Source organism: Bacillus rossius, chromosome 1 (genome assembly GCF_032445375.1).
Source record: "Bacillus rossius redtenbacheri isolate Brsri chromosome 1, Brsri_v3, whole genome shotgun sequence".
Taxonomy (NCBI): domain Eukaryota; kingdom Metazoa; phylum Arthropoda; class Insecta; order Phasmatodea; family Bacillidae; genus Bacillus; species Bacillus rossius.
The window spans coordinates 20,240,297-20,254,141 of NC_086330.1; the positions used below are offsets into that span (position 1 = coordinate 20,240,297).

Consider the following 13,845-nt stretch of genomic DNA (forward strand, 5'->3'; position numbering starts at 1 on the left):
CAAAATATTTATAGTGTACCTATAGCAAAATAAAAATTATAAGTTTGTTTTACTTCAGTTATTCTGCTATTGAATTCCTTTCATATCGTAACTCGCGATTCGACAGTCTATTTCAGTCTGTAATTAAAAATAAATGCTTTATTCTTCAATTCTTTTTTTAGTACGAAGTCTTGATGTATAAACTGATATTGCCTGAAGTACGGGTGGCTTATAACACGAAAAGCCGCCTACGTCTAAGGCATTTCGAAGTCACATCTTCTGACTTCTGTCGCGTGTGTACCTTGCGTATTCAATCCGCGGTGAGGGGGAAACAATAATTATTTTAATACCTCCTGCTAATATGTGTCTCCCAACGTTCAGCTAATGCCTTTTGTTACACATAGGCCAATGGGCGTGGTTATCTGAGTGGTTGGGGAGTTTGAATTAAAACGCCCTTCACTGTGGAGGCCTGCTTGCGCCTACAAAATCGTAACTGCGAAAAGGAGACGATAAACGTAATATATATATATATATATATGTTTTCAGGAAAACCTTTTTCAAAAATTTTATGTTTTCCGCTTATTGCATGCATCTAGGCCTAGGGCGCAGAGTGCTTTTGAACTTGGTGGCTTAACGCGGCTTTAAAATTATTTATGAAAATATTTTTGAAAATATTTTATGCTCCAATCATTACAATCACTGGTAAATTATTGCGAAAACATATTCTGCTCAGCTGGTATTTTTAGCTTGTAAACAGATGATATTAAAAATATTTAGTGTTATTTTTTTAATAAGGGAAGTGTGCTACATACCAAAAGCAGATTCCTTGGTTCACAGATTTCTTCCCCCTCCCCCCGGAAATACTTCAGACATATGCCCCTGGATAGGCCTGCAATTGGGCGATTAACTACGATAACATGCATAAATGTAAACAATCATTTGATTAGAAGTGAATTAAGCTTACTGATCTTGATTTTATTAAATGTCTGTGTCCGTGTGGTATTAAAGTACGTAGCTCTACTTACACACATTACTCAGCTAAATATGTGACGTCATACGTATGCAAGAAAACGAATGTGTCTACTTCTCATGCACTTTACATTTCCTATACAGTTGAGTTATTTCCTACACAAATGTAGGAAAAGTCCATGCATTTGTGGGGAATTCCCATGCAATTGTATACTTCCATTACATGTTTGGAAATATTACCAATTTTTAAATACATATAACCTTTTGTAGTACTTTAAAAAAAAAAACTAGCTATCGAAATTCCTGAATTGATGGCTGATAGTGGGAATGTTCCTGGCTTTTTTGAATCATGCAAGGTCAGCAAAGGTTATAATATTACAATTATAAATAAACTACACATAACATATTATTTAAAGCTCTTAAAGAGAGAAAAGCTCATTGTATTTAAACTGGAGGATTCCTTTTGTGTGGTCATATAAATTAGATTCATCGCGTAAACTTGTAAAACAAATATTTGAAAAAAAGAATTGTTTTGGTTAATTTCTACAGAATTGGGATATTGGGATATTGTTAATTTTTCTAAGGGAACAAGTTTATTTTAAATTTTGATCGTCTGAAGAGCATAGCTAACTAAAAACATAGGTTCAAATAATTCCTTATTAGTTTCTAATTATTCTATAAATACAATTCCTGACTTAACAGTTAACATCCTTTTATTTTTATTTTAGTAGTTGTGGGTGCGCTATAAATTTAAAAAGTGACTGGTATACTTGCACAATAAAAATTTTGTTATTATTATTATTATTATTATTGTCTGAGACGAGTGGTTAGGACACTCGCCTCCCAACAAGACGACCGGGGTTTGATTTCCGGTGGGGTCGAGCCCGCATTTCCGCAAGAGGGAAACGTGGCGGACGTTGCCGTTGTGGGTTTTCTCGGGGTCATTCCGTCGCTGCTCCACACCACGTCTCCTCTCACGTCATGCATTCCTCAGGTCTGTCCCCTCGGGTGTGGTACGGGGCTGAGGCGGCGACTATGCTGGGTTGGTGGCCCCAGCCGCTGGTCATTGCCGAAGCTCTAATACCTTCCCGATCAACACCAGGAAGTGATCCCTAACAGTTCTGTTTCAATTATGCTCTGGAATGTTTATATAAAAAAAGGTGAACTGGAATGCTACTCCCACCCTACCCTATTAGGGCGCATATGTGGGAGGGGAACGTGAGAATGCCGGCCGTAAGGTCGGAATAATCTGTCCCTCGGGTTCTTCCTATGCATGGTAATCGAACCACCGGAGCAAGTATAAAAGTGTTGTTTAAAATGGATTGATTATATGTGGACTGGACTTGAAACGGATTTGATTAACGGAAATCTATATGAGCAAATATATGTTACTGAAATGTATATACTAATCGCATTTAATCATATATAATCATATAATCTATACCTATAAATAATTATATATATAATGGAATTACGCCCTTAAACCAAAATAAAAGAATTAAAGAGAAAGTAGTGGTTAATAATGTTATACAGAACGAAAAATTTGGAAAAGAAAATTCCTTTTTGCATACCCCTCGGGGTTTATGTCAAGAGGATAAAAATTAAAATAAACACCTATAAATAATAGGATTCGTGTCCCTCGGGTAGGACCACCCCATTCCATCCATGCAGATCCTGTCTCAGATGGGAAACCACATGTCGATTTTCATTTCATCTGCTACACCTTGACCATACATATTGCGGTTGTGGTAGCATAAAAAAATATTTGATACTAATAAAATGGAAGACTCCATATTTTATACCTAATATAGTTTTTTGTCTCACAATTAACTGAAGTTTATTATTGGAAATTTGTCCGTTTAGGGAATGGTTAAAATTGAAGAGCTGAATTCAAAAAGTAAGACGTGACCATATTTATATTATGTATTTATATTTGCAGTTTTTTAATTTATATTAAAACCGTTTAGATAAGTGAGAACATACTGTCTCCTTAGTGTGACAGAGGGTGTTAAGCAATTTTATAACCCTTACTCTCACGACTAACATCTCTAAAGAGTCTTGTGAATTCGTTTGTAAGTAATTTTAATAAAGCTTAAAGTATGAGTTCAATGAAGAGAAGATTTAAATATACAGGCATATAAACGATATACCGATATACTCTAGGTATATATTAGGTTTCCAAATACTTCTCAATAATCACTTAAGACTAAAGGACCCTTGAAAATTGCATCTTGAAGGATGTCAGCCATTTTGATCGACTTACCCAATAGTTGTAAAAATCCTTACAGAATCGCCGATGTAGCGTTTAGTGAAAGGACGAGCCGCTAAAATTCATTCTGCGTCCTTGCTGTCTTTATGTAGTTTGTGGCGCTATCTTTTAGTATAAAAATGTAACGATAATACCTAATAACATTTTATGTTCATATATTATTATGAAATGATTAACTTTAATGTGTAATAGTTTAAAATTGCTTTAAAACAAAGTGTGACAGTTGTGTAAACGCAAAAAAAAAACACTGTTAATACATTAATTTTTTTAATATACCGGATTGCATCGGAAGAATTTGGGATATCCTATTACGACTAGTTTCCCACTGCTCGCAGCCTTGAAATCAAAGGATTATCTGGTTAGCTACGCCACCAGTAAATAACGCAGTATAATTATGTACAGCTAATTGCTAGCTTTGTGTAATTTTAGTATATATGGTTGATATTAATACCTTTTAACATCCCAGCGAGAGTCAGCACAAAAATGCGAATTATATATGTGCTAATAAATTATATTCAATAGTGATTTAAATTGAATATTTTGATTAATATTATTTACTATTCGTAAATATTAGTAAAAAAATTGTGCTTGTATACATTTCAAGTGCTCCAATATAATTAAGGTTAACTATCCGTATGTATTATTTATTGACATAAATTAAAATATTATTATTTCATATAATTAATACTAAATATTATTACATTATTAAAGTTAAATATTTATTATTGGTTATTTAATATTTACAAAATAAAAATAAATTAATAAACATTTAATAAAGAATTTGTGATAAAAATTAAAATCGAACATCAAATTAAAAAATTAATTTTTAATATTTATTATTTAATTGAATATATAATAAATATTAATAAAAATAAATGAACAAATTTAATGAAGTTTTTTTGATAAAAATGAAAAGTGAATATTCAATTTAGAAAATAATAAATATTTATAAAATGAATAAACTTAAATTAAATTTTTGTATTTATTATTCAATTTATTTATTTTTTAAAAAAATATATTTAATAATCAATAACAAATATTTAAAATTAAGAATCTCATAATATTTAGTACAAATTATGTCATATATATTTATTATTCTCTAAATTTTATTTATTTAATTTTTCAAATTTAAACTGAACTTTATTGACTGTGTTGACTAACTTTTTCCAGCCCTTTTATTATTTTATTGTAATTAATTATTTGCATACAATTAAAAACTATTTTTTTAATGATGCCAAAGAAGTATAACTTCTCACGCGCGTACATAAGTACACGCACCCACTTTTTTAAATTGTTTATTGTTAATTCCGAGGAGGAAATTACTAAAAAAAAAACTCATTTTAAATTATAAATTTATGTTTAGTTTTTAATAGCTACAAGTTAATAGGTTAACGCTGCTTTTTTTACAACCAAACGTAGCTCATTTAAAGTTAATAAAAATATTTTTTTTTGTATCGCGCAGTAGAGTAAGAGAATTTTTTTTTTAAATAGCGCTTCGGTGGTTCAAGGCCAGTAAGTGTATTAATAAAGGACGAATAAGAGTTTATCGAGATCGACGCTAATTAAAAACTGCTGCCTGCGGGAAATAATTGCTTCCATCGGTACGCCACCCGCTTGGACAAACTGGGTTTATGATGAGTAATGGTAGAGTGCAAAAGGGAGGGGGGTGGGTTGATGTTTGAACAGAGATCTTTTCCTCGACATATGCCGGCCAACGTCGTTGCTCTCCGCGTGTGTGGGTGTACCGAAGTGACTCACGGTTAACTACTGTTGCAGGCTGGCAATCAATACGTGAGAGTGAGTGTACACAACAGCGGCCCTGGCGCGCGGACGTCGTTAGAACGACGGGCTTGCTACGAGTGCGCCAGTCGTTACAAGGCAAACAGCTCCATTAGAAGCAATGACTGTCAGGAGACGTAGTTGTTAACCTCCACCATCGCACATATTGTTCCACCCAAAACATTGTGGGGGAAGGTTGCTTGAAAACTTCCGATGATGGTTAGTGAGTAGGAATTAGAATCTCCGACGTTAGAAACAGTCACTTTCATTAGGGAAAAAATATCATTTAAAACTGTTTCCACAACGTAAACACTACGCTTCAGTCTAACCAAACATGGCGCCAGCTAAAGGAAAAAAAAAAACAAAAAAAAAGAATGGTTTCACTCAGTTACCACGTAATCGTGGAGACGTTGCCACCACCAGATTGGGAGGCACGCTAATTTCCCTGGAGTTACGTCGTCTGGTGTTCCTGGCCCACATAAGGGTTTCTTCGCGGCATAAAGGTGGCATAACGTACAAACACACCTTAGGATTAATTTGAGCTGTTTGTTGCGTCGCGGGAGCTTATTTCGCCTGAATTCAAGCAATGGTCCAGTTGTACAATTTTTTTTTTTCGTTTTTAAATTTAAATCCAAGTACGACGAGGGACAATCAGTTTTCTCGTTTGACGCAACTTCGTGAAGCTTACAGCTCTGTTCCACTAACTGTGTCTGTTATTTCATACCACTAATTACAAAATTCAAGGATGTTCCCGTTATTTTTTCCTGATATCTTTATTACTTTTTTTTTGCTGGGTCACAACATTTTCCCGCCAGATATTTACTATATACATAACTGTAAAAGGTCACGCAATTGGTAATCTTGGATAAATAAATACATGTTTAGAAAAAATATTAGGTGTACCAGAATATGGCCGAGTTTTATCGTGAAATATTTACAGGAATAAGCTTTCAAAAATAGCAAATGACAATAAAATTGAATAACCCAAGCAATATGGCGTGTGAGACCGGGCCTTTAGTGTTTAAAATGGGTCAGACGAATTCCTTGGCAGAAATAATAATCGTTATTCCTCCTCCCACCTCTCAAACTATACTCACCACCCCCTCCTCAAACTACCAATTGGCAGTAACATTTTCTGCTGGCTACGTAGTCTGACAGACTTTCAAACGTACGCTGCGGTACCAAGTATCGAAGAAGATATCTGTAAGGTCTGCCTCACGAAAGACATGACACTACCCATGAGAAATAGCTGTATTTATCAGTTGGCACTTAGGAAATAATGAATGAATTAATGAATGAAGTTGGTAGCTCAACGTCTCACTGACAAACGAGATCATCAGAAACTAAAGATGAGCTGGAGAAGCGATGAAATGTACTTGGCGGAAAAACGGGAGCACATCGAGATAACTCGAAGGCTCGTTGTTCGAAAATTAAAAAAAAAAGTATCTTTATTACACAGAATGTTATTTTACTAATGTACGTACACGAAAAAAAAAAATTAGCAGCCGCCTCTTTCAAACATCGAATACTGTTTGAAAGACATGTAAGGACTAGTCATGCAAATTTATCACGATGGCTCACTTGCATTTTACGTTTATTTTCAAATTTTGCTACCCAAATATTTAATAAAATTTTCTTTTCAACCTGCATATTGTCACGCGTTTTATGAACACTTACGTTTACGTTTCACTGCGATCAGACAAAACTTATTAGGCAAACATCTGGTGGCAAAATTTGGAACGAAACTACAATTACTTAAGAGCTATCACGATAGATTCATGGGAATATCCTTCGAATAATATTAATGACATAAACAACATGACCTGTAAGACCGAAGACTCGAGAAGCTACATCGATTGCTAACTGGTCACATGTCACATTAATTAATTCCCACTTTCCGTACAGTAGGTGTTCAGATAACCGTGAACGGGTTGGATAAGTTACACTGAACGGTCTTTGATTGGGCATTCTATGGTTCGGCACATAGTTTGCTCCGGCACCGATAGAGCCACTGTCGTTCGGAATTTTTTAGCGTAGATTCCGAGTGTTGACATTGGCCGGCAGGTTGCTGCACTGCGCCATCGGAGTTTTTATTTCGCTCGAAAGGTTATCGTTACCGTCGGTTTTAAATTCACTGCAGCTTTCTAGAAGGTTACATCTTCAGATTTCACTTTATCACATTGGTATTCCCGTTAACACTATCTGTATTTACGTTCTATAAACTGGCAAAATCACTAATTCTGCATCACCGTAGTCTCAAATGTGACGGATTAAAAAGCCTTTACATCAACACGTATAATTTTACAAGTAAAAGAAAAGTTGCAAGTATTCCACAAAAGCTCTCTCGTAAACTTGCAATGACAAAGTGAATTATCACAGATTTTACAAGAGGCTGTTCTTGTATGCAACCAACACGTTTGTAGATCCCAAATTTGTAGCTGACACTTGTTTTACTACTAAATTATTCTCTACATCACATTTTAGGGAAGTTATATGTACCAGTTTACTAATGATAGTCCTATTAACTTGTCTTGGTCCAATTATATATTTTATGAGTTTAAATACAAAAAAAAGGGTTCTTGTTCCGTATAACTATCCAGGTATTTCTTTAATTCTGATGGCATGATCCTGTAGGCATTTCTCCTGATGTTTGCTATTTTAAATTAGTAGGTACTTCGTAATATCCTGACCAAACAAAAACTCGAAACAAATTGTCAGAATAATTTCTTTTTTTTTTTTTTTTTTGTATTCTCCTTACGATCATAATTAGTTGTCGTATCACAAGTTTTGTTCGTCCAGGTTCTTTCGATGTACTAAACTGAAACTGCAAGCATCGTTTACCACAGGATCATGCCATCGGGATGTGGTTTTAAAACTGGATACGAGACGTGAAACTTTTAAGCCGTGGATCGGACGGGGTTTCGGGGCGGCGGCTCCTACCTTTGGCGATTTTCTGCAGGATGATGTCCTTGTGCTCGGGCGAGTGCGGCTCGCCGACGACGATGAGCAGGTAGCAGCCGGACAGCGGTGACGGGGGCGGTGGCTTGACGGGGGCGGCCGCCTCCCCGCCGCCAGCCTCGCTCTGAGGCTCCGACATCGCCCCCGCGGCGGCGGCAGCTGCGGCGAAGAGCTTTTTTTTTTTAAATTTATTATTTGCGGGCGGGGGCCGCCTGCTTGCGCGAGACTCCCCCCCTTTTTCGAAAAAAATAAAAAGAGGACTCGAAAATGATAATTTTTTTTTTTTAATGGGCGTGCCTTGAGTTTGTCTAGTCTGCCCCCGTCGAACGCTTTAAAACCAGAAGAGAAGAATTGTTTTCTTCTCCCTGCGCGGTTGTCCGAGCGGCGCGCCTGTCGGAGCTCGAATGACGTTTTCCGTGCTGCGCTCCAGCCGGTAACCTCCCCTCCCCCGCCTGACCACCCCCACCCCGCACTCCAGACTGACCCTCCCCTCTCTCCCTCCTCGTGCAGTCACAGCTGCACGCCCAGCTGCCGGCGTGAGTCAGCGCCGCCGCCGTTGCAGCGGATGCGGACAGAACTAGACCACACCGGCCGCGGCCGTCTGGGCGACCGACCCGGGCGCTACCACACTGCGGAACGAAAAATTAAATGGAATCCTGTCCAGAGGAGCAGACCGCGGCTTTTTTATTACGTGCGACATCTCAGCTCTCGGTTCAAGGCTTCTGGTGAATGCGATGGAAGTCAATGAACGTAAAAATGTAACAGGAAGTAGGGAGAAGCGCTCGCCATTTAATTTTTCGGACTGCAGCGTGTCAGCGAACGAAAATATTTCCACGGCGTTTGAAAAGAGAGAGAGAGAGAGAGAGAGAGAGAGAGAGAGAGAGAGAGAAGTAAGCGATAAAAATAGGAAGAAGACAGCTGTTTACCGTTCGTTCCGCTAACAGTAGTTTTGAACAACGCGACGCATTACCACATATCTTTTCAAATACGTTATAGATACGCTGTGAAATAATTTAGGCCCTACGTATAATATAATATATAAATGCAATAGTTTTATAAGTGTTGTATTAATACATAGTTTGTGACACGATAGGTTCGAATACTACATTTCACAGACGAAATCTGAAAGTCTTGCTCACTTCTATTTTATTTTTTTTTACTCTTGGTCTAAAATATATAGTGGGCTGGAGGCGTTTGTCCCCGATGCACTAGGTACGTCGCTGGCCGCGGGCAATGCAACCGCGAAGCAGGTTTATCCCTCCACCCCCCCCCCCCCCCCCCCCCCCTTCACCCACTCCAATACAACTAAAACCCCTTTCACCGTACCTTGTAACCTTTCCTTCGGAATGAGTTGCAGCATTTGCCATGAGTCTGTGTCTCAAAATACCTGCATACATTGTAAGCGCGACGGGCTGTACATATACTTACCAGTGATAATTTGTTTCGCATGCCAAGCAAAAACACACTAGAAACTTTGTTAGTCTCCATTAAAAAAGCATAATTATTGATAACTAGCTGCAGTACCCGGCTTCGCCCGGGCTGAATGGATAGCAAAATGGATAGCGATATGTCCAGTGTGGTGGACATTAAGAAATGATACACAATTACTGTTTGTGTATCTGTAACCTATGATTTTCTGTTTACCCATGGCGATCGGTTGAAAGGTTTAGAAGTTGTTGCGCTACAGCGCCATCTAGCGGCGTGTTACAAAAAAATGGATAGCATAAAAACCTTCTCCATGATAAAAACACTTCGCTGTACCAACTTTCATGGCGATCGGTCAAACAGTGTAAGAGTTTATCGACGTCATACATGCCAACATCCAATTATATATATTCTTATATTTCGAAATTTTAGGGCTTTCACTTTTGCGGAAAGTGGATGTTCAGGGCCTCGAATGGTTTGGAACACTCCATCTCGAAAGAAATATTTGAAATTCCTTAAATTTTCGAAATTTTGGGGCTTTGTCCCCAGAAGGGGAGGGGTGATTTTGAGGACCCTGAATGGCAGGGAAACACTAAAAATCGAAAAAGAATGATTTTTTAACTTTGGGGTTTTGACCCCTCAATTGGGGGAGGGGGGGGGTGGTGATGTTGAGGACCCCGAATTGCTCGTGAACACTCCAATTCGAAAGAAAATAGATTTTTGAAATTTTGGGAGATTTTTTAATTATTGGGTCTTTGACTCCTTGTGGGGGGAGGGTAGTTTGAGGACCCCGAATGGCTCGGAAACACTCCAAATAGTAAAAAAGTATACTAACATATTAATTTTTTTTTTTAAATTTTTCGAAATTTTGGGTTTTTGCATTCATTCCCCCCCTTCCCCCAAAATTTGATGGGGAAGTCGATTTTGGGTAAAAGTTCCACCATCCCCCGGACACTTTAGTTCGTAATGACTTAATTTTAATACAATTTCATCCAATTTTTCGAACTTTTGCGGCTTTCACTTTTGAGAAAGGGGGGGTGGGGGTGGGCGGATATGGTTGTTCAGGACCTGGAATGTTTCGGAACACTCCATCTCGAAAGAATAGATATTTGTTATTCCTGAAATTGTCGAAATTTTGGGGCTTTGTTCCCCGAGGGGGGCGTGGGGGGGGGGGGGGGTTCGAGGACCCTGAATGGCTCGAAAACACTTAAAATCGAAAGAGAAAGATTTTAAATAACGTTTAAAACATTTGTAAGATTTGTTTATATGTAAAACTGTGGTGGCCATATTCCGCTTATCCAAAGTAGTATAGAAATTAAAGATATCACTCCCTGTACACACCACAAATCTTTGAATTAAGTAAAAAAAAAAAAAAAAAAAAATACATAGTCCAAAATGAAACAAAAAGTATAAATAACAACTAATTTGACAAAAAAATTTATACAACTGGTATGACAATGTTAACATCCACCTGAAATTTAATAGAAGTAGGTAGGTAAGAATATATATATATATATATAAGAAATTAAATGAAATTAAAACATACATAAATAAAACTATCTCACACTCAAACAAACATATTCCAAAATGAAACAAAGTATAAATAATGACCGATTTGACAAAAAAAATGTACAACTCGAATTACATTGAAAACATACACGTGAAATTTAAAAGAATTATGAGTGCCCTAGGTAGGGAGAAAAAATATATATAGAAGAAATTAAATAAAAAAAAATTGGTTGTCTGTAAAGTCGGTTTACGGACGATAGTTTAACGTGACAACGTCATAACAAAACATTGATGAAATGATTGATCCAGAAGAAAAGGAAATATCATATTCGGCCTGAGACTGAGCCGTAATAGGTTTTTGCAACCAAACCATTTAGGCATTAAAAGTATTATATTCTTTGAGGAAGAATTTTTTTTTAAATTTTTTCTATCTTTTGTATGATAAAATCTACCTCTGCATACTTTTATGAATAAAATTAAATCATTTTTATTGAATTATCACTATTTTGTATGGATACAAAGGAGTGAAATGAAATGTACAATTTAATTAATAAGTTTACTTTTATTAGCATTCATTATTCAAATATATTTATTACTTTTGAAATGTTACGTGCGTCGTATTTATTTTTATAAGTACCTACAAAAAAACTTCGCACCTGCCGGGATTCGAACCGACAACATTACAATTGTAAGATAGCGCCGCTGATCGCTCACCCACGAGGCCATATTCGTTAATCAATAGTTTCAGATTATATATATATATACATTTATAAAGATTTTGTTCACGGTAGGGGAATAATATTATTTCGTTTTTATAACAAATACGCATCCTAAATACACCAAACTTATTTATAATGTGTTACAATGTTTTTTAAAACATTGTGCAAAAGATCCCGATTGTAATTTGCATTATTATGTGTAAATGTAAAACACCATTGTTGGTTCAAAACGTATTTGAATACTAAACATTACTTTTAAATAACTGTACCGATTGTGCTGAAATACATAATATTAATAATTCAAACGACGAAAATATGATTGAAAAGTCAAATCGATGGTCGTTCCAATCGAGTGGAAGAGAGATGCCACGCATGCGTACAATGAGCAAATAGGACACATCCGTAGTGGGACATCCGTAGTGGGACACTTTTTAGTGCGTGCAGCCGGCGTTCATCGATTTATTAGACGTTGTCACGTCAAAAAAATGGGTGCGTGTACTTAGGTACGGACATGAGAAGTTATACTTCTTTGGCATCATTAAAAAATAGTTTTTAATTGCATGCAAAAATATTGCGTGGAGTCCCTCCGCGTGGAAGAAGTGAAACTTCGTAATGTGGAAATGAAAATAGGAAGGGGTAGAAATTGATTTTTAGTGAAATCATATTGTATCAAATCAAACTAAAAAAATAAAGGAAATAAATTTGTAACGATTCATAGATTGATCTTCAGAGAGAGAGAGACACCTATTGAATGTCTATAAAACAAACTTTTTTATGAGAGCAGATTTTCATGAAATAAAACATGAAATCATTCAACGATAAAAGCTGTTTATTTAAGTAAGCGGACGGGTTCGCCCCAAGGAGAAAATTGACGCGGCGAGACCTCGTGGACATAGAGAAATGACACACACTCACTATTTATGTGTCTATGAAACATGATTTTTTTCTGCAATTTAAATTGTAATATACAAAAACGGTATTGAAAATTGAAACAAATATGGCGACAGTACAAACTGTCAATATCTTTATTTTTTTCTTACTCTCTACTTAGTTCCTTACAATAGCAAAACGTAACGTAATGGCTTGAAAGCTATTGCTCGGCAGACATAGAGGAATGACACTAACAGTTTGTATACTTATATATGACACACATTACATAAAATTAAGACATATTTTTTAACCCGTTTAATTTTTTTTTTTAGACAAAAGATAGCCTATGTCCATCCCCAGGATATAATCTATCTCCTTGCCAAATATTATTACGATCCGTTCAGCTGTTCAGCTGGGAAAAGGTAACAAACAAACAGACAGACAGACAGACAGACAGAGTTACTTTCGCATTTATAATATTAGTAAGGATGAGTAAAATTTAAAAAATTGGTAATTATTTTATAATATTTTCCCCCTATTCGCCTTTTTGGTGCATGTTTTTTGTAGTCTACAATATTTTTTGTCGGCACATTCTCCGACCCACTCGCAAGGGCAGATCCCCCCCCCCCCCCCCATTTTCCCTCTTGAATAACCCCCCCACCCCCACCACCACCAGATTCGTCTCGAATGCAAAAGAGTTCGATGATGTCAATTGTAACTCATGGTCCGGCGTCACGCAGACTCGAACACACGTTACAAGCTACGCGTTGATAAAAAAAAATTAATTTCAATTAAAAGTTTTCAGGTGGGTAAAATCCTTAACAAATGTTTGGCAATGCCTTCCGATGTACTGGGGTGAAGAGACAAATTTTTTTTTGTCTAAACTTACTTAACCTAATTTTATTGTGTTGGGAGAGATCAGGGGTAGGGAGTATATGAGCGCACGAAGTGTATGAAGCAGAAGCCTACAAACGCCTCACCATGCGGGGTTTCAATCGTGCAAAAATGTGGCAGCATGTGGACTGGCCAGCCACGGCAGCAACTGCTGCCATGACTAAAGCCCGCCGCACACGGTACAATATTCCTTACAATATTGTAAGCTAGGAGCCGTACTGGCTATACTACTAGTTTCTTCACTCGAATTCAAACTGGATACTAGTAGCTGTACAAACTGGGCTACTGGTTTTGCGTAATAGACTGCGTCCTATTTTCGTTGCTTGGTGTGTTCCAATATTTAAGGAGTGGCCAATCAGAACTCACGAAAACAGCATGAGGGGTTGTTTACACTTTTAAGCGCGCATGTCGTGATAAACATGGACGGAAAGAAGTGGAATAGTGACCAACTCCTCGTTTTAATAAATGCATACA

The 13,845-nt window shown here is 36.9% G+C and overlaps 1 protein-coding gene across 1 annotated transcript in view; it reads right to left on the reverse strand.

Annotated features, from left to right (window-relative positions):
- LOC134532861 (microtubule-associated protein futsch) overlaps positions 1–8,389 on the reverse strand; it is a 377,195-nt gene extending 368,806 nt beyond the window's left edge. The window contains exon 1 of the mRNA XM_063369863.1: positions 7,937–8,389. Within this exon, the coding sequence (XP_063225933.1) occupies positions 7,937–8,093 (157 nt within the window). The 5' untranslated portion in view covers positions 8,094–8,389. The remainder of the gene's footprint in view (positions 1–7,936) is intronic.
- Positions 8,390–13,845: the final 5,456 nt, after the last annotated feature.